At 35.4% G+C, this 21889-nt stretch overlaps 2 protein-coding genes across 2 annotated transcripts; one reads left to right on the top strand and one right to left on the bottom strand.

The window, feature by feature from the left end:
• The first annotated feature begins 525 nt into the window (after positions 1–525).
• Positions 526–8815, top strand: LOC101246930 (uncharacterized). The gene is made up of 8 exons (XM_004240792.5): positions 526–1313; positions 2901–2977; positions 3107–3275; positions 4145–4233; positions 4325–4489; positions 4601–4678; positions 6098–6201; positions 8235–8815. The coding sequence occupies exons 1-8, from the start codon at positions 797–799 to the stop codon at positions 8338–8340; spliced, it is 1305 nt and encodes a 434-aa protein (XP_004240840.1). The 5' UTR covers positions 526–796; the 3' UTR covers positions 8341–8815.
• Positions 8816–9973: 1158 nt separating this feature from the next.
• On the bottom strand, positions 9974–21437 carry LOC101246636 (autophagy-related protein 18d). The gene is made up of 5 exons (XM_004240791.5): positions 21023–21437; positions 13612–14417; positions 10853–11108; positions 10415–10538; positions 9974–10239 (listed from the first exon to the last, which is right to left on the bottom strand). The coding sequence occupies exons 2-5, from the start codon at positions 14386–14388 to the stop codon at positions 10146–10148; spliced, it is 1251 nt and encodes a 416-aa protein (XP_004240839.1). The 5' UTR covers positions 14389–14417; positions 21023–21437; the 3' UTR covers positions 9974–10145.
• Between the last annotated feature and the right edge of the window lie 452 nt (positions 21438–21889).

The following is a 21889-nucleotide window of genomic DNA, read 5'->3' as shown; positions in this document are numbered from 1 at the left end:
TTTTAATATTTATTATTTTCACCAACATAAATTTATTATTCACACCAACGTAATCACTTAAGTCACGTCAAACGATTTTTGAGTAATAAATTTGTTCTCTTCATTTACTCCAATACCTAATGTCTTACATCTATCGTTTTGTATTTAATACAATTCAAAAGTAAAATGTTGGTTTGTCTTCTCGATTACATGATCGAGAAATGCAAATTCAACATGAGGAAATTATTCATACTATGTAAGGATTAATACTAAAGACAAATACACTATAATTTATGTTCAATTTTTTTTATTGAATTAAAGTTAGATGGAAAAAGTTACTAAAGTGGAGAACAAATAGATTTGAACAAATAATTTATCACGCGATTTTTATAGAATTTTATTTATTTGATAAGATTGAATAAATAATTGATGTTATTTTAATAGTTGTAAAACTATTGAGATTTTTATACAAAAATTTCATATCGTGTATCCAAAAGAAACTTTAATTTCATCTTTATAATTTCATATCATGATACCATATTATATAAACAAATGAACCCTTAAAATGAATATCAGATAGTTTAGTAATACTCTCTGATTTAAATTGAATGAAAATATTGAAATACAAGTATTTTCAGACAAGTCAATTGTCGTTTGTTCTTCCCCATTTTGGTCTGATATTTCTTTCTTTGATGTTAAGTTAGCTTTCTCCCTCATCTGACTTTTCTTCTTCACCATTTTCTTCCCAACTCTTCACAGCTACAAAACTACTTTGTGTTATCTTATCACATAACCAAAACTTCATAGTCTTCCATTGATGGAGACTACGACTTCTTCAAGCGTTTCAGATTTTGACAGAAACCCAAATTCCAATTCTAATTCTAGTTCATCTCCACATACTTCAAATTCAACAGCCTTTGGAGTTAATCTATCTCCTCTCCGGGTTTTCAGATACCCACTTTCTACTTTCCTTGAATATTCCGGTTTGCTCCGAGTCCGACCCGAAAACCCAGAAACCGATTTGCTCCTTCCTGATAATCCTACTCCCAACTCCTCTGGATCAACTACTTCTAGTAACGGGGAAGTTTCAATTAGGATAATTGGCTCTGGAGAGAATGATCGGGTTAGGACTGATGATGGGTCGGTGATGGATGGTGGGGAAAGGGAGGAGGAGAGGGGTTCGAATGTGGAAGGGTCTACTTCTTCTGGGAGTGGGAATAATAGGGATTCTTCATATCAAAGGTATGATATACAACAGATTGCAAGGTGGATTGAACAGTTTCTTCCATTTTCTTTGCTACTTTTGGTTGTTTTCATCCGCCAACACTTGCAAGGTAAACCCCTTTTTCTTCTTTTAAGATTTCCCTTGTTCACTTTCAACTTCATAATTTACTATTGATTAAGGACGTCATTAGCAGTAATGAGCTAAAGGTTTTTAATTATGTAGCAAATGATAATGAACTAAACTCAAAGTGATTAATTTTTAAAATGTTGGTTGTTGTCTTCTCCACAAATTTGAGAAGATGTGGCAATGAACAAGCACTCTTTAATGTACACTAAAACCCTGGAATAAGTAGGTTTCACTTAATATTTCGTTGGTGATAGATGCTTGATATGCAGTCATATGGCAATATGTACCTCTACACTGTGCTGACTATGATGGTACTATATACATGGAGTGAGAAGACAAATTGGCATAAGTTACCATGTGCACACTTCTTTCTTATGATTTTTGCATTAACATGTGTACAATTAAATTATACGTCTGAAGACTAGACTAGCTGGCAGTGATGGTATCTTCAATTTGCTTTAGATCGAGTCCCTTGACTAACGCCATGAAGGGCACTCCTACTCCTTATGCATTGGTGGTTCTCTCACATCTTAGAGTCCATGAGACTAATGAAAAGAAACATGAAGATGAAACTTCAATTTTGGAAAATGTTTCAAAAGTGATCAACAGGTCAATGATAAATGTTTTACTTGTTGGTTGATTCTTAGAGCTCCTTTCTACCTTATAAATGGGAAGATTAAGCAGAGTTGCATAACTCAATCTTTTCAGCTGATACAACAACTACTATGTAATCCCAAGCAAGTCGGGATCGGCTATAAGAATTCTCAGTGAGTCAGTGTCCATGTTGTTCCATTCAAGCTAGTTTCATACTAATGTTTTGTACCAATAAATGAAAATTAAAGTAAAAGTACCAGTAGCACTCTTATGTTTTCTGCCAGCATATAAATTCCCTTACAGAACTAAGGGACTCGAAACATGGGACCTATATTTTTAGAACTTTTTTAGCTGGTGAATCTTGGAAAATTTGGATCTCTTAATGGTTGTTGAAGGCATTATGTTATTTTCCATGACGTGCCTACTCACCTGTTTTTCCTGCTGTGTGATTATATGTTGATGAACATGCTCCTTCCGATGTTTGATGGCATTATATGTTTTTCGTGTCTAGCAAGATTTACTGGAATCCTCGGTAGTACTTTCCCCAAGGTGATGTATACTGAAGCAAGATGGGCTTTCAATTAATTTTAGATGAAGTTCTAAGAGAAAAAGGAAGGAGCATATGATTAATATGATTAAGCCGGTTGTTTATTAATCCTTAGGTTTATTAGATGAGCCCAAAATATGATAAAACAATCGGCGACTTTTCAGCTTTGTCATGGAGATTAGTGCATTATGATGCATGTTGCTGACGGTAAGCTGCTGATAGTACAAGTAGACCAAGTGCCTGATAAAAATTGACGAGTACTGCATAAATTGAACTGGCTCTCAATTGGTTCTATTTAGAAATGATCACTTTCTGTATATTGGCGCCTACTGTTCCTATTTAATTGTTAAAATTCTTTAAATATATCATGTGAACTTTTTTTACATCTGAATAAATCCTTCATTTCATTTTCTAATTATTGTTTCGCAGGTTTCTTTGTCATAATTTGGATTACGGCCTTCATGTTCAGGTCAAATGACATTCTTCGAAAGCAGACAGCTTTAAAGGTGACATTATGCTCTGTTTTCAAATGTTATTTAGTGTTACATGCTGTGCAGCACTTTTTGTCCTTGAAGCTCGATAAAAGATTAAAAATGACTCAGAATCTGGTCATAATGAAGTATCCACATTTGCAGGGGGAGAGAAAGATCACTGTCCTTCTTGGTTATTTTCTGGTGTTTATGCTTCATATTAGTGGAATCTACTGGTGGAATCACAAAGATGATATATTTTATCCGTTACTTATGGTTCCTCCTAAGGGTATCCCACCTTTCTGGCATGCTATTTTCATCATCCTGGTAAACGGTATGGTTTTTGAAACACTTGTTTGATACTCTCTTTTTTTATAGATAAATTATGTGTTTCGGTACTCTTTTCGGTACTCTTTGTTATGCATATAATTTTTTTATGTCACCGGCTGACTAATCTTTAGTGTCGGGAGCGGACATATCGAAGGCAGCCCGCAACAGTTATTATGTTATACACATTCTGGTCACCTTGAGAAGATCACCATTATTTAAACGCACGAAAATATCGTATCAGAGTGCTTTTTTAAGTAGCAACTTAAGCTCGGAAATTTCTTCTGGTTCTGATTATTATTCTAGGTTCACTCAAATTAAAAATTCACTTTCTATTTCTCAATTTTTCCTATTTGCGAGTTTGTGAGATATGAACTTCATTGTAGTCAAGTAATAGAGAACCTATTTCCTTCATAGCCCCTGTCAGATAAATAAATAAAAAGAAGATAAATTCCTCAGCTTAGGGCCAGACCCCATTGAAATGAAGGAATGTCAAAAAGAGTACAGAGAAATACATTCATGAAATCTTACCAGGAATTTCCCCTTCACAATCTTTAACTTGTCAAAAATAGTTATTAATGAAATTGTAAAGAGATCCTAAAGGTTGCCCCCTGACAAAATTTTAGCTTTGCCGAACCCTACTTCAGGTGTCCATTATGCTTTATGTGTTTACCATGTATAGGTGATTTTCTCTCTATTTATTGTACTGACATTTCCTACCAGTATCGATGGACGTACTCTTAGAAATAATTTTTAAGGCTTTATTAATTAATCTACCTATTTATATTCATCTTTTTTGGGTGCAATGCTTAAATCTAGACCTCTGATAGAAAGGAGTATTGGTCCTCACCTTTTCGTAAATGTTCTTACATCCAGATACAATGGTGCGGCAGGCAGCAATGACTTTGAAGTTGGTACTGCTTATGGTTTACAAGAATGGCAGGGGCCACAATTTCCGCAGACAGGTATACTATGTGGTTGATGTTTAGTCTGGTGATTTATTGAATGCCTCTATATTCTTTTTGCAAAGAAAACTGAATTTTATTGGTCTGTTAGGGCCAATTGCTGACTCTGGTGGAGTATATGTTGCTCCTATACCGTGCACTATTACCAACCCCTGTCTGGTATAGGTTCTTTCTCAACAAAGATTATGGAAGCCTTTTTTCATCACTGATAACAGGATTGTACTTGACGTTTAAGCTTACATCAATCGTTGAGAAGGTAAGGTCCTTGTAGAACTAAATTTCTTTTGTGGACCCCCGCACCCCATGATCTTTATATACAACTTTGGCATGGTTTTCTTCTACATCACACTTAGTTTCTGGTCTGCAGGTTCGGTCATTCCTTACTGCTTTGAAGGCACTGTCAATTAAGGAAATCCATTATGGGTCACATGCCACACCTGAACAGGTATTATTTTGTCATTGACTTGCAAAATTTCTTCTATTTTACAATTAGAAACAGTCACATATTTGATAGATCACTACATGAATATCATAACATATACTCATATGAAGTGGGAGAAAAATTGATTATCCTCTTCATGGAGAATGAGAGGGTACTGTGCTGAGATTCTACAGTCTCCTTGTTTTTCCTTGGGCGGATAATAAACTTCGTGTCACTTCCTTGAAGCAACTTTATTCCTCTACAGATTTGACTCATATATTTTTGGTAGGCTCAGTAGTTGAATTACCAACATTAATTTAGTGTGTCTTGTAACCTCTTTGTTTTTTACGCGCTTTTTTGCGTTGTTTCCTATCTTTACACTACTCACCATCTGTTACCTAGTTGATAATGTTGGTTTAACCTCTAAATGACTATTGGACGCTCTAGTTTACAAACTTATCTCATGTAAAGACAATTTACATTTTCATTCTCAAAAAATAAAGACAATCTGCATTCTGCACCCAAGGGTGTGACCTAGTGGTCAATGAAGTGGGCTGAGCAGCAGAGACAAAACATTAGGTAATATCTTCCATTTGTTCTAGCCTTGGTGGACAGAGTTACTTGGTACTTGCTGCTGGTGGGAGATGATTGGTACCCCATGGAATTAGTCGAGATGCTCACAAGTGGGTCCGGACACCACGGTTTTCCAAAGAAAAAAGAAAGACAATTTTCATACATAGAACTGTACCCTTTGCTTGGTGTCTTGGTCAAGACAACGGAAATTATGATTGAGACTACCAAATGTACAAGCCTTTGAGCAAATGTTAGGGTCTTCCGTGGCACCCAAGGGTGCGTCATTGTCATCAATGAGGTGGATCGAGAACAATGAAGCTTTATGTTCAGATTCAAGCAGGGACAAAAACACTAGATGATTTTTTCCTACCTTTCCAAGCCTTTGTGAACTGAGTTAGTTGGTACTTATGCTAGTGGGAGGTAGCAGGTGTCCCGTGGAATTAACTGGGGTGCGCAAGCTGGCCCAGACACCATGGCTATAAAGAAAACCTTTAGGTGTTTTGCACAGTTAATTTCAGCTAGAAGCAATCTAAAGCGATCCCTAGTTTAGTATGCTGACAGGCAGATTGTGTGACATAAAAATAGCTGACGCAAGATTAAAGTGACACTAGATTTGGAGCTATAATGAAATAAAGATCCATTCTTATTGTGTAGCCTTAGATTTACAGGTACTTTTTCTATCAGCTACAACTGTGACATAGAAGCTGTAAAGCTGAACTCTAGTTTTCTTAGAGTTGCTTTTATGAGCAGTAAGCATGTTATAACTTTTTTTTGGTGGAGGGAGAGAATTACCTAACTAGACATGTTTCCTATATCTTAGAGCTTTCTTTTGCAACTGTCGTGTAATCCTGTCTTTTATGTTCCAACCAGGTAAATGCAGCTGGTGATCTATGTGCTATTTGCCAAGAGAAGATGAATACACCAATTCTATTGTGCTGCAAACACATCTTTTGTGAAGATTGTGTCTCAGAATGGTTAGTATTCCTATTGCACTTTGTTGCGTGAGTTCCTCTATTTGATGTGTCAAATTGGAAACTTCTTGTTGTTTTTGTATAACAAACAATGTACTAGAGGAACTTCTTACATAGGAGCCGGAAGTTTTTTTGATGAAGACATAGGAGTCTGAAGTTAACTTTAATATAGTAGGTAACCATTTTCTATGCCTAATTTCGGAGGTAAATATATTCTTAATTAAATACAAATTACCCTATGTATCCTACAAAATATTCTGTTGTATTTTCTCATTCAAATAAGTGAATCACATGTATATATTTGGACACACTCTTCTATCTTCCGTTGTTTGATGCAAGCTTCTCCCTCCAATGATCCATGTCTCTACTTTGAGACAACTGTCCAGTTGTTGCTCCTCTCTCAGACAACCCTTTAGGAGTGGCTCCTATCATTCAAGCACCACTCTCCTCTGCAACAAGCCAACAACTGGTTATCCTCCTCTCTCGGATGGTACCCAGCCATTCCTCTCTCCAACAATCAGTCCTGTCTTAGGCAGCAGGCACTGCTAATCTAGTTGGCGACCTTTCTGGTGCCACTCCTCTCTCCTACGGCCATTTAGGCATTATTTCTCTCTTGGCCTGCCAACCGGTCACCTCCCCAATGATTGGACATCCTTCTCTCTAGGGAACAGGTGCCTTTCTCCCTATGGCAACCGCCATCCCATTAAAAGGCTTGATCTTTTTATACTTAAAATCGTTATGCATAGAGGATAATATCTATCTAATCTAGGCATAACATTAGATATTATCATATCTACAATTTCTTAGAAATCCTTAGAATAATTATAGAGATTGGTACCAGGGTAGACAAAGGTCCTGGGTTTACTTACCGTTTAAGTTTCAGCGTCAATCACCCAATAAAAAAGAGTTCAGACCGCATGTGAAGAGCGCGTAGAAAATGTACTATAAATAAAATAAAAGCGTTTTCTTTGTGATAGTTCAAACATTTTCAATGAAGTACCCACACGATTGAACAAAATTCATGTATTATTATATGTGTTTTTGTGGTCAACATTCATTACCAAGTTCTTTATTAGCATTTTGCTTCTAATAAAATCTCATAATTGCACTAAACTGAATCCTGGCACTTCTTGCTGGTGAAGGCAATAGTTAGCCATTAAACCAAGGCATGCCAACTGTTTCATACACCATACCACCTTCAAATCATCAATAATATGAGTTTTGTAACAAGAGTGAAACTATTTCAGTAACGACATTTGTATTTAATGTATGTATCATCTCGTGGACAAAGTTGGAAAGAGAGAACATATAACCGGTGGATGTCTAGATCATTTTACTTTTTGTGCTATTACTTGGAAATAAAAATTACAGTAAAGAAGTTTGATGTGATATTTACATATCAGTCTGAGAGGGTTAGTGAGTTAGAATCCAAATAATCCTGCTCACTACCTGAATAGTCAATTGGGTGACACTTCCCTGAATAAATAAATGATCGATTGGGAAATATGCTTCTTGTTGCTACTGCTTTTATTGCTGATCAGGGAGTAATGTACCTGCATTTTCTTTATTTCCTTATAAGTTGGTTGCCCTACCTATTTGGACTGAATCTTTTGTTGTGTTTCCTCTGCCGGTCTGATAAGCTTTTCGTCAGTTAAGTGTTCCTTTTGTTTCATGATCAGTTTTAAGAATAAAGTGGTGAAACTTGAAAGAAAAAACCTAGAAAATAGGTTTTCTCATTGTTGTGTTTTCTACTAAAATGATCTATCAACTTTGCTGTGATTTTTTTTTTGGTCCATTCATATTGCCATTGGCAAATCTAGTCCTTCAACTTAGCAAACACTGAAAAGGAGAGAACACCGTGTTTGCACAGGTTATTATGTAGTACGAACTGTTTAATGTCTGTTTTGTTCCCACTTTCTTTTGAGAAAGAAAAAATATGATCCTTTTAATCATATGCTTTTATTACTGAATGCTAAAAATGACATATTGTCTATACTTGTGCTAACAGTTAGTGTTCGCTACTTACCAAGTTTCAGGTTTGAAAGAGAGAGAACTTGTCCTTTGTGTAGAGCCTTGGTCAGACCTGCTGATCTAAGATCTTTTGGAGATGGATCAACTAGCCTTTTATTCCAGTTATTCTAATATTGATATTACACCCCCGATACCATTTTGAAAGAAAGAAATGTCCCATGTTACAACAAGCGAATGTCTGCTAGTACCATTTCTCCTCAACTTGGTCTGTTAGAGAGTTATAACATCACCTGTTTAGGTTGCCTCCCATGAAGATGTTGTGTAAAACGGAGCTTCTTTGAGGATTTTAGTGGGATGAGAGGAGTTGATACAATATGCAGCACTTGCATTTTGGTGTATTCTTCTTCCTTAAGTACATATTGTGCTTCATTTTTGTTTATACAGGGAAAAAACGTCCATGTAAAGTTAATGTAATTCACAGAATTTAACCACAATGTTTAAAATTGCCTACTGTACTGATCATCATTAACATTCCAATTTACATAAATTAATACCCTAGTATATTCCGTGTAGTCAACAATTGCTAATAAAAATGTATGTGTTGGATCGGTGTACGTTGTACCACTGTATCCAATTTGTGGATTTACTTTCTGACTCTTTTTTAGCATGTGCCATATTTTTCTTTTTCATGATCAACTTCACAAATATAAAGGCAAAATGGAAAAATGTATGTATTGGTCTAAGCTTGGGTTGTTTGTACTTCGGTCTGGATTGGTTATTGGTTAAAATTAAAATCAAATTGATCTAATCGATTTTAAAATTTTTAAAATCAAACCAAACAAAGAAAATGATCACCGATTTAGTTATTGTTGGCTTGGTTTAAAGAAAATGTGACTATCTCATGTGAAATAGCTTTGGTAAGTAAAGAATTTTGATGGACTTTGACCTAGGATTGTAATAGTTGGGCTAAAATTTTAAGTATTGAGCTTGAGAAAATAATAATGTTAAAGATTTAAGTTAATTAAAATTTAACAGAATATTTATATTTTATTTATTAATAATATATAAATAATTATAAAAATTTATCTATCTAATTTATTGATTTGATTTGATTATTTTTTCAATTATATTTTAATAAAACCAAACCAAATAATATCTTTTTTTCAAACTTTAAAATCAAACCAAACCAAATATCAATTATTTTGATAGGTTTGGTTCGAATTGCGATTTAGTTTGATTGTTTTCTAACAAATAACCATGAGTGGCCCTAGTCTAAGCCAACAAGGGCCAATAGACTTTTATTTTTTAAAAAAAAAAAATTCAAGGTCCGAAAGCAAGTTGAGGCATGTTTCAGCGTTAGAGCTGTGCGCCCTGAGTCCATTGCATGATACAAGTGAAACTATTTCACTCTTTTACACAATGGACGATCAAGATGTTAATTGTCCGATGCATTTTCAGAACAGAACACTTGACTAAAAGTAATCAACTGGCTCTTAAACCAATTAGTAAAACTAAACCACTGCCTGTCAAGCGCTCATAACGCATCAACCATAGCTTCCATTAGAAAATGGAAGTTAGTAAAACCTGTACAAGGTCATAAACATCAGTACCAACTTGGTCCAAAGATGGGTAAACCTATTGAACTGCAGGGCATACAATAGCATCTTGGGTGCTAGGAAAAGCACAATCAACTGCACCAAAAGTACTAAAACACTGCTTATTTGTGAAGCAATCACAGTGATCATGACGCATCATTGCAAGTAATAGTACAGAATAAAGTACATTAGTATAAAAACACACGGCATAATCTAAGTACATTAGTATAAAAAATACGGGATGATCTCAACACTATATAAAGAGCCATTATATACACATTAATCAGCAAACACAGCTTATCTACTGGTGTTTGTTTCCCATCTTTTCACAATAGATAAAACATCAGATTTATTTACAAGGAAAGTACTTTTGGAACAGAACTATCTCGGCCTACTTTCTGTTTTCAGAAAGCGGACATATTCCTGCTGTACCATTTCTCCTCCATTCACAGGATCGAAGCTGCACCTATAGAAACTGAAAGAAGTCCAACAGGTGGTGAGATAAAGGAGAACCGGCTAGCTGAATTGGTGTAAACTTTTTAGTTCTAATGCCAAAATACTTTAAACTAATGCTAAAATGTTAAACTGAATTTGCTAACTGACGTTGCAATAGAGTAACATATTGAGCCAGAAAGATGAGTGTTTAGTACCTTCCATCAGTGCCAGCAGTTATAATGGTGTTCTGAGAACCAAATGCAGCAATGTACTGGGTACATTCTGGCAAATGAAATTGAGCAAATGACCATTCAGAGCTAAAGTATTTTGGCAGAACTCCTGAAAAATTGTATCAAAAAAAGAAATCAAATCAGAACTTATCCAGCAGAAATTTTGAGTCACCTCACCACCATAGACGACAGGTAAGGTATTGTGAGAATACCAAATCAGTTTAGAAAATAAACAAATCTTCATCAAAGTTGGCAGTTAGAACAATACAACATAATCATTACAAAATGAGTAAAAAACACTGGTTAATCCTATTAGTTCCACTATTGTTGACAGGTAAACCTGTCTGGAGACCCTAAAAATTGGTTATCAGGCACAATATACAGCCAATTGGGATAGCACACCTAATCTCGTAATACACTCACCTTTCATGAAAGACAGTGATGAACCAGGGTTGGCTCCAGTACTTGGAGAAATAAGTGCATCAAGAGAAGATGATGAATTCTGACACAACAATGTTGGAGTTCTAACAGCAGCATCAGCTGAAGCATCCTCTCCAACAACACGTACTCTAAGGCTGTATACATGGATAGTACCTTTGTCGCTCGAGACGACCAACCACTGAACATTTGGTGATAGAGCAATACTACAGATATCCGCTCTGTCAACCCCTCTACGCACCTAAGATAAAGCGTAGGTAAGGAATAAGCACTATGCTAAAGAGAACATATCAAAATGCAGAGTTAGAGTCACCATTAGCTGAAAGGATAGCGAGTATAGAAAAGGAATCACATATAAAGCATGCTTCAAAATCAAAGAGGAACTAGAGAAAAACATCTCAAAATCAGTATCCAAAGAAGTGGGGGCATTAATGCCATTTTATATTTTGTAGACGATTAGAAGTCAACATTGTTTGTTGATTGTCTCACAAGAGTATCACAGGACCTGAAAAATTCTTAAGGGACAGATTGTCAGCAAACTAGCAGCAGAGTAAAGAGCTAAAAGCAGACCCAACTAACTGGAGATAACAACTAATTCTTAAAGCTAAGATGACTCGTGAAGTCTTGTTCATTGTGCAATTCCATTTTCCGTAGTCAGAAATCAGACAGAAGTATAGTCGAGAAATATTACCTCCCCTAGTGAATAGATACTGTACATTTCATAGTAAAACCGCGCACATACAGAAAACAGAACTTCAAATTATACTTCTTTCTCCAATCCAATTTGACATAGTTCGATTTACACAACATTTAAAGAGTACTTTTACATGTGAACAGATTTAGAATAATTAGAATTTTTTGAAGTTGTGAAAAGAAATTTAGATAGCAACTGGGAATTTCTCCTCACTCTGTGAAGATAAGAAGTTTGTGGAGTTTTCATCCCTTGACCAAGTATATGTTGAACATGCCAGTAAACATAAACTGGTGAGTGTTTATACAATGTCTCCCAAACAAACTGGGGTTGATTATATGATCCCTCACTGAACATGCTTCTCGCCTTCTCCATTAAAATTCATCTCATGTCATAATCATACTTGTATTATTGTTTTTAAGTGGTATATAAATCTATGATAAGACCAAAGTACTAGAAAAGCATCGGACCTAAATAGATGTATAACAACTAGAACATATTCTCAACTAGCTGATATCACGTATGTCGTTTTTTTTATTTCAGTGTCCTATCTTTGACTAAGTCTCCAAGAAATTGTAGGTTTTTCCAAGACAACTTTCTTTCATGTGATTTTTGGTCTACCTCATCCCCTTTTAGCACCTCACTGATCACACCTACATACAGGTGCATCACGAGGCCGATGTAGGACCAGGCCAAACCATCTCAAGCAATCTTCTCTCATTTTATCCCTAATATGCTTACTTGCACCTTCTAGCAAATATGGTTTTTCTAAAATCTTATTTAGTCTTGTATGACCGGATATTTGGGTTAGCATCCATCTCCGCACTCATCTTGTGGATATGTTGCACTTTAGCTCTCTAACATTCACCACCATATAAGATTGACCCATAATCATCTATTGCTGTAGAGAATGCCTCATATAACAACTTTTTTCCGATGACTAATTACGCGAAATCCCCACCAGATACCCTGGGATCTTTTCCCCCCACATCCACCCCTGAACTTCGTACCAAAACTCCATTTTTGACACCTCACCTGTGGCCCATAGACTCCCACATAGTCCCACTAAATAACAGTTCCCGCTTTTTTTACAAACAATAACACAATGGAATGACTTTCCTTCCTCACATCCCAAAAGACCAATTGACTCTGATATTTATTAAAATTTGATTCTTGTAAACACAGAAAAATTGCACTCCACTCCACTGGACACGTATTGATGAAGGACGAAATTACCCTCTCTCCCGTTGTGGTTTATAGACATTGATTAATGTTATTTAAAATTCTCATCTTGGTTTAATTTTTTTATAACTACAGGCAAGGGTTTGTTATCAAAATATATGAATGCTTAGACTCAATTAGAAATTTTAAGCTTTTAAATTAACTATATACTTAGGACACCTCATTACGTGTGGCCAGAATCATTTTGTTGGCCGAACATATGGAGATTTTCTCAAGGATAGATGATGGTAAGAACCAAACCACAACAACTCTAATAGCAGATATAATAATGTGAATTGTTGTTACTACTACAGAAAGGAAACTTTTGAATGCACTTATATATCTCTAACACTTATTATTTCACATTTTGCAATTACTTACCCTTTCTATTAATATGTTCCTTCTTGTGCTAGAATCGGAGATGAAATGGCTTCCAAGTCAAGTTCAGATGACAATCAGTATCTTACCACTCCTTACCAGCTAGAAATACTTCCCATATGGTGCAACCCACAAGATTGACTTCTTTTACTAGGAGGCAGTTATACAATTATGTTCTGAATATTTTGACCTTAATATGATATGTATTGACATTTAAACACTTTTTTCCAAGTATGTATTTCGCCATGTCTAGCATAATCTCTAAGCCCAGCAAACTAATTCAGATAAAAAATGGAAAGGATTAGTGATGACGATGTCTGATTTTTATGAGAGCTCTGCACTAAGAAAGCTGCAAATGAATGAGACAATGAGCTAGCTTTGTGCTCATCCCTTCCAATCACCATATAAACGCCTAGTTCTTCACCAAAAACAAGATATGAGAGAAAGGAAGTACCTCTTGCAACTGAGTCCCATCAATGGTGTTGAAGAGTCTTATCAAAGTTCCCCGAGTGCTTGCTGTTGCAAGAAGCAGCCCATCAATTGTCAAGGTTAGGCATGCTATCTGGGAATCATGTGCCTTGATTAATTTTGTCATATTCAGGCCAAAATGTTCAACCCGGACCTGTCCTCTTCGAAGGCCTGGGCAAGCCAATACAGATGTACTTAACTGGTGTGAGAGGCAGCAAAGTCCCCTAGGATTGGCCACAGTCTCTATCTGATGAAGAAGCTTCAGATCCATAAAGTTGTAGACATATATCTTGTGCTCAAGAACTACAACAATACAATCCCGTCTTAGTTTCACTGCACGAACCTCGGACCTAAATGAAAATTCGCCTATGCACCGGCTTTGATGATCATCCCATATAATAACTTTATTAGGTGGGTATTGAGTGTTGGCCTTGGCACCCACAAGTGCTAAAATATTGCATCGGAACAGCATCTCCACTATTCCAAATCCACCACTTTTCAGATCACGTCTGAAAGTCTCTTTGAAAGGATCACAGTTATACACACGAAAGCCACGACTTGTGCCAGCAGCAAAGCAACTGTAATCCTGATTCCATGATACAAAGTGTAGCTCTGTTTCATCATTATCAGTGATCGCCGGTTCAGAATGGCCAGAATGAGAGTCCCCAGGCATGGGAGATTCATATGTCCCAAAGGCTGCTGGAGAAATTGTCCCTCCAGAAGGTGAAACAGTTGAACTATTGAGGGATGATAGCGTAGTCATAACCAAATGCAGACAGAAGCTATGGAAATCTACAACATCAAATTTGAAACACAGTATTAAGACGCCAGACTAATTTAAAGCAATTAGTGTATACCTTAAAGACAGCAAGGAACAAATGTAATATGCTAGTAACACTTAATCCTCATGTGTATGTGTGTGAACAATAGTGGAGCACCCAAAACAGACTTAACTACAATGAGTATCTGCTTGACTTTTCACCGTCAACAACAAAATTTGTTGTAGAAAGTTCATTTCTTTGTCCATACAACAGAAGAACCTCTATAGATCTACCAAAAACATTTATGTTTTAGAGGGCAACACGCAATAATATCAATTATATTGAAATAGGAAATTCTTATTAATTGAAGCAAACTTTCAAACAGAACATTTTCTGATAAATTCCAACTTCAAAACAGTTTGACCCACATGGAAAAGATAATATAAAGACTTGAGACCTTCCCACACGTTCTTCTTTGCTGTTTTTTTGTCAGTAATTTAAGAATATTTACCAAATAACTTTTTGCATGCATCAGCATTATGTATGGCGTTCAGTTATCAGTGATCAGATAAAAGCTGACAGGAAGGTTTAGGAAACCTGCCCCTCTCAAAGAGCATGACTTTGCAAACACTACCACCAGTTAGATGATCCCTTTCTGAGACCACTTGGTCTTTCTCTAAGAGTTGCTTTGCCTAAATCATGTCTCAAACAAAAAAGGGCATTGTTAAATAACTCTTTCATCGCAGACAACTAAAGCATCTCAGTGTATTGAGTTAACTACATAATGGACATATACTACAGGGTTCACACCATAATTTTTATGAAAATAGCCAAATGTCCCCGAACCTATTAGTCAATTCCCAACAACACCCTTATACTTCAAAGGAGTCTAATTATCTACTTGAACCTTTTATTTTCAGAATTTGGTAATCCTTAAGTGTTGACCTGCCCAAGAAGGTGAATACACCTCTAGTAGGCACACAAGGAATAAACCAAAAGTCCTAAAATGGCTAAAACTGAAACAAATAGTTCATGTTTCAGTTTCTAATTGAAGATTATATGTTTTAATTATTCTTTTCCCTTTTTTTGATATCACAAAAACATCATAACCATTTCAAGTTTTTCAAAGTCCTACAATGGTGGTTCTCTGAATTTTGCAATCATTCTTCAAACACGGCATAAATCCGATGAAAACTAGAAACGCGACGATAATCATGTTGAAATAGCCCAACGGAATGTTGAATTTTAAAGAAATTGAAGGAACCCAAAAAGAAGCAAAATCAAAGAATATAAAATCAAGATCTCAATCTTCGAGAAACTTAGCCATGGATTCTTCAAGTCCATTCAATGTTATGAAAGGCTTAAGCCCTAAGTGAGGCTCGAAACGCATTGAACGCTTTGTCTCACTTCATAAGCACTTCATTGTCATCATCAAGGCTCTAAGATATACTTCTCCACGTGAATGAGCTTTTATGAAGAGGCGATGCTAAACCATTGATATTTCATTTCATTGTACAAACAATCAATTTATTTGTCCATGTATTTTGTTATTCATGCTTATAATTATTAGTCTAAGACTAAAACATATACAGATGTGTATGTTTTCTCCATTTGCGCCTTGACTCAATAAAGCCCACACTTTATTTGCACTTTGCGCTTAAAGCCTCAACGAGCCTTGGAGCTTTTTGCGCTTTTTACTTTTGATAACACCGAGTTCATCTTGAGCAATTTTGAGCAGTGTTATCAAAGGCGAAAAGCACAAAAAAGCTCTAAGGACTGTCGCGGCTTTAAGCGCAAAGCGCAAATAAAGTGTGGGTTCTAATTAAAAAAAGGCTCAACGGGAAGAAAAAACATAAATATATATGTTTAGTTAATTATAAACATGAATGACAATGACAAATGTATGGCCAATGAAATAGAATTTTGTTAATTATAAAGTGAAATATCAATTGTTTAGTGTCAATTCATCATAAGAGACTCATTGGCAAGGAATAGCTTGTCTTAGAACCTTGATGACGACATTGAAGCGCAAATAAAGCGAGGCGAAGCGCTCAATACATTTTGAGCCTCGTTTTAGGGCTTAAGCGCGCTTAAAGCACGCCTTTGATAACATTGATTTTGAGGTACTTGGCTTGCTAATAAGGTACATCAATGGTGGCTTTTTTTGTTAGCTTTTCGATGTTGGAAATAGGATGTTCGACGAAATTTAAAAAGGGGGACAGACTTCGGGAAGTTTTGGGCACAATAAATATTTCTAGGAGTAGAAATAAAAGGACCAGTGTGATCCATTAGTGCTATGGGCTTTCAGAGATCTAAATATGGAAATCATATGGTCAAAAGCAAGCGAGAGCAAGGGGTTTACCTTCTAGATTGAGCTCATCGCATCAGACTTGCCTAGTGCAGGTACAAGTTATTGCACAAGAGCGGGGATTTTACCTTATGTGCACCCAAAGGGTAGCGGAGGCAGGTTTCCATTGTCATTACAAAAAAATATATATGGTCAAAAGTCAGCCATGGAAATACAACATCATGTAACTTTTTGTCATTTTACGCCATTGTTGTGTGATATACCTAGCATTACTTCATGAATTTCAAGAGATCAAATGAAGAAAAAAGAAAGAAAAAACAAATGAATACACTCTACATCAATGGTGGCCCCGAGCAACGAGGAAAAAAACAAAGAGAAAGAGAAAGACCAAGTAAAAAAGGAAAAGAACAAAAAAAAATGAACCTACAGTCGTATATTGTTTTGCATAGCTTTAGCATAGAATTGGTTATGATTTCTGGGGAAGTGATAATTCCATTTTAAAGTCGTTTGGGTTTTGGTTGGGGGGGGGGGGGGGATAGGAACCCCGTGATCGGCATGGTACACTTATAGCCATGAGTGGTCGACATGATAGCCATGGCACTTTGGCTAAAAGTCTTTTAAAAACTTTGCAAGTGGTTGAGCGATTACTTCTTGGGATACCGTCTTTTCCCTTTTTTCTTTATATCTATTATCTATATTTGGGATAGTTTAGTTTTCATGCATTCTTTACTATTTTCATACCTCTTGATGTCAACTCTTTCTCCTTGCTCCTCTTTCATTGTATGCCTAACTATGTCATAATTAATCTTCAAATATTTAGAGTTTATTTGCTTAAGTGATAAATGTTGTTTTAATTATTCAACTTGTTTAATTATCTCGTTACTTAAATCTTGTTTTAAGGAATTAATAATCAACCTCATCTACTTTGTTCACTTATCTTAAATATAGGTTTGAGTACCTTATCACAGCCATTTTAGCCTAATAATTAATGAGCTTTGTTTGTCATGCAATCCCCCACATAATTTATGAGATTCGACTAGGACTCACATTTGTGGACCTCGATTGGTGTTTAACACCTTTCTTTCGAGGTAACTTGAACTCTTGCCCGATATATGATTTTGTAAACTAGTTAATTAGATGTATTTGTAATTTGCACGTTTTTAGTTCGTTAGGTGTCAACTCTTTATCTTCTCATTGATCCAAAAAGAGTTGTCACTTTGTTGGAACCCATTTTTTTCTTTTTGCGAGGAAAAAAAGGGGCAGAACAGTGTCTTAAGTGTAACAAGTGAATATAAGTGAACCCATATAACTATCATGATTGTATTCATCAAGATTGCATGCGTTTATACAAACATAATGTGAATGAACACAAGTAATACAAATTGGTGATAACATTTATACAATAGGGCCGAATGAATACAGTCCCTGTATTTTTACTATTTGTATCTTTATATATTCCCAGACTATATTTGTCGATACAACCTATATCATACCACAAATACAATCACATGATACCTTACGTCACATAATTGTTATAAATAGGAAATATCTAAATTATAGTTATAGATTATTAAAAAGGCTCAAACAATAGTCATTTCAGAAACTTCATCCATTAAAAATCCCTCAATTTATTATTTGTACAAAAGAACCACACGATCAATAGTATAATCAAATTTATTTTAGATTTATGGATGATATAATTTCCATTTCCTCTTTTTGTAGACATTTCATTTATAAACTATGTTATAATGGATTGGATTGATGATAAAGAAAAGATAATTTACGACTACATTTTCTTCAAAATTTTAAGACTTAGGGTTGTTTGGTAGTTGATTTGACAATTGAGTTATGCAAGTATTAAGTTTTGCATAAATAATATCACATTTGGTGGTTGATAAAGAGGCAAGTTATTAATGTATAAATCAATATTGATTAGGTTTGCAATTTAGCCACATAACTAATACATGTATAAGTTATAAGGGAATCTATGTAATATTTCATTTATGAAAGATAAAAGGTGGACTAATTAATACATGAATAATTAAGCCCCCATAACTACATATCCTCATAAGTAATCACTACATTACTAGCCAGCAAAAAAATAACCTTAGCTTGATAGAATTATGCAAGCATTAGTAATTTTTTTGGTAAAACTTTGGGTAAGATGCCAAGTTGCACAAATTCTTCGGTTGCCACGCCCGTGTGAACACAAGACGAGTGCGAATGTGGGATTCAATCAACCGGCACCAAATATTTTGACCAAAGTTCATGGACAAATTTGGGGGAAGATTGAGATTTTCATAAAAGATAAAATAGATTTAAGAATGAGAAATGACATATTCAATATTATAGTCCTTTGTCTCTTTTTCAGCCTTTCCCCTGTGTCAATATTTGATGCTTCATGTTCACGACAATCAGAGAGAAACTAAGAATTCAAGAGGTTGTGTTCTTTTAGAAGACAGCAACAACATCTCTAAGGAGAGTTAGTGAAAGGCTTTGAATGACTTCCTTTTTAAGGGTAGAACACGAGAGCTTGAAAGAAGTAGTTGTTGGTCTTGGAAAAGACGACCTAGCTTCCAAAATTTAAAATATCTTTATAGCTCTATTTTATAGGTTCAGAAGTGGTAATCTCAGCATTGATATCCATACTTAGAAATTGTTCCCCCCGAATCTTAAAATTTAGATTTTGTCAAATCCAACCCTTGGATTCACCCGCATCATATACACACACCTGAGTCTGAGCAACTCAGGTGAGATGTACACCGAAAGGAACTGACGCTCCAAAAACTTTTCACTGGTATCCTCGAGTGAAAGTTAGCTCGACTCAGGTCGATAGGCGAGAGACAGAGTTGGGTGAAGGTACAAGCCTACAAGGCATCGTATGGGACCTACAATCTATTGTGTGTTGTTGGCTTTGTAGATGCTTTCAAATACTCTAGCAATATCTTCCATTCATCGTATATATCTCTTTTTCGTGTCATTGGGATTAGAGATTGCATTCGACCGAATGGTCTGACACAAGAGATGTTCTAGTCTACTTGCAGTAGTTTTATTTGTTTATAGTAGAGTAGTACATGAAGGTCAATTAATAGGTAGAGTATTTATCTCTTTTACATTTTCTGAGTCCGCCGAATTGTGCAATGTCATGTACTTCCTCCTAAATTAGGGTTTACTATCTTTCTCAATTTTTTATTTTACCTTTTAACTCTACAATTCTAATACAAGCAATGAGCTTCTTCACTGATCATTGTTGGCGCTCCATAAGAAGTTATTTTGGTTTCAACTGTTTTTTTCCAATCTGTAACTATCGATTTTTATTGCCTAAAGGATACTTTAGGTGTTTTTTTACCCTTCACTCTCGGTAAATCATTGAAAAGTTTCGCCTACTTTAAAGACTAGTCCTTGTTGCAATTTGGTATCAGATATATCAATTGCACAGGTTGATAAATGATCATTCTGAAGAAGTATTTAAATTGTTTAGAGTGATGATAGATTAATAGGCTTTAATAATATGATCTTCGTCTTATATGAGACTCTGTGGTTTTAAGAGACAATAGCCAAATGCCTCCTCCCCACCCACAAACCTATCAACAAATTACCAACTATACATATACTTCACGGGGTCCTATTACCCCCATCACCCCAAACTACTTTAAACTAAAATAATTTGATTAAAATTATTGCCAATTACAATAGTGATTGTAATAATTACAGAACTCGATTGTAATAATTTGTATTAAATTATTTCCAAAAATCAAGCATTACAATCAGCAAACCCAAAATTATGCCATAATGAATTGAGCACTCGAGCTATCCAATTCAATTTAAAGGAAATGAAACAGGAAAGAATTGAGTTAATTCAGCTTAACAGCAAATGAAATTCATCAATCAGCATGTCAAAACATCTCACATTGCCATATTTAGACATGTAGGGATGCTCAAAAGAGAATATACAAAATTGTGCAAAGAAAGATAACATTTCGTATAGATATCAAACCAAACAAGCTGATTAGTGTGCCAAAACATAGATTTAACAGCTAAAACATGATCATGTATCAACCAGGAAACAGTTTAGGCACCTGTCCTTTCTAGGGGCTCACATATTCATCTAATAGAATAAACACATAGAAATCACAGAAATTTACACACAAGTAACTGTCAGTCAAGCGTCCAAAATCAGATCTCCTAATGTATTCAAAGGGAAAAAAAAGAACAGAAGTGATAAGCATAGCAAAAAAAAAAAGGAACAGAAGTGATGAGCATAGCAAATGAGTATTTGAAAGATGATGGATCTGTAAGGATCCGTCTTGATAGAAATGATATCCAACCTGGAAATGCCTGATCGATTTGGACTTGACCACTGTGGTTGTCGCTGTCACTGTGGGCCGGTGTTCACGCGGCTCGCCGTTGCGGACATCAAACAGAAGCGGTGGTCACGCCGACATAGACGGCGGTCGATCAGCCGCTGTCTCAGAGATGGATATGAGAGAGAAAGGAAGAAAGTAGAGAAGAGGAGGAAGAGGTGAGAAAGGCGGCGGTCTCTTTAGTGGTTTGGAAGAAGAGATATATTTTGTTTGTTCGGTGGTCCACCGGCCATAGACAAACGGCGGCGGTGGAAGTCACAGACGGTCCTGGGCAGTGGAGGGGCTGAGAGAGGAGGGAAGAGTACGGCTCGGGTCTCGCCGGTGGAGCAGCGGAGAAAGATGAGAAAGTGGACTTATATATTATACACATATATTACGTTTATATGTATTATACGTATATTTTAATTTATAATTATTATAATTATAATTATAAAGACGAAAAATACAAATATCATTATTCCGAGTCAATAGTAAAAAAAAGTAAATATCATAAAAATAATTTTATAAATAGTTAATATAGACACAAGAGCTAATTTTCTATACAAAGATTTAAAAAGAAATATAAATACAACAATCAAGATAAAATTACAAAATATAGTAATTGCCAAAAAAAATTCTTGACCAAAAATACAAATATCATTATTTCGAGTCAATAATTAAAAAAAGTCCAAGAAATAATCATAAAAATAATTTTATAAATTGTTAATATAGACACAATACAAGAGCAAATTTTGTATACAAAGATTTAAAAAAGTTAGAAATACAATTATTAAGATAAAATTACAAGACATACTAATTGTCAAAAATAATTCTTGATAAAAAAAAATACAA

Source organism: Solanum lycopersicum, chromosome 6 (assembly GCF_036512215.1).
Source record: "Solanum lycopersicum chromosome 6, SLM_r2.1".
NCBI classification, from domain to species: domain Eukaryota; kingdom Viridiplantae; phylum Streptophyta; class Magnoliopsida; order Solanales; family Solanaceae; genus Solanum; species Solanum lycopersicum.
The sequence above is the reverse complement of the archived record's forward strand: the minus strand, read 5'-3'. Positions and strand labels throughout refer to the sequence as shown.

Excerpts from the sequence above, each read along its gene's own strand:
- LOC101246930 (XM_004240792.5), top strand. The coding sequence starts at position 797 with ATGGAGACTACGACTTCTTCAAGCGTTTCAGATTTTGACAGAAACCCA. Across the intron at positions 1,314-2,900 it reads CATCCGCCAACACTTGCAAG|GTTTCTTTGTCATAATTTGG; the intron begins GTAAACCCCTTT and ends ATTGTTTCGCAG. Across the intron at positions 2,978-3,106 it reads GAAAGCAGACAGCTTTAAAG|GGGGAGAGAAAGATCACTGT; the intron begins GTGACATTATGC and ends CCACATTTGCAG.
- LOC101246636 (XM_004240791.5), bottom strand. The coding sequence starts at position 14,388 with ATGACTACGCTATCATCCCTCAATAGTTCAACTGTTTCACCTTCTGGA. Across the intron at positions 11,109-13,611 it reads ATGGGACTCAGTTGCAAGAG|GTGCGTAGAGGGGTTGACAG; the intron begins GTACTTCCTTTC and ends GCTTTATCTTAG. Across the intron at positions 10,539-10,852 it reads ATCACTGTCTTTCATGAAAG|GAGTTCTGCCAAAATACTTT; the intron begins GTGAGTGTATTA and ends ACAATTTTTCAG.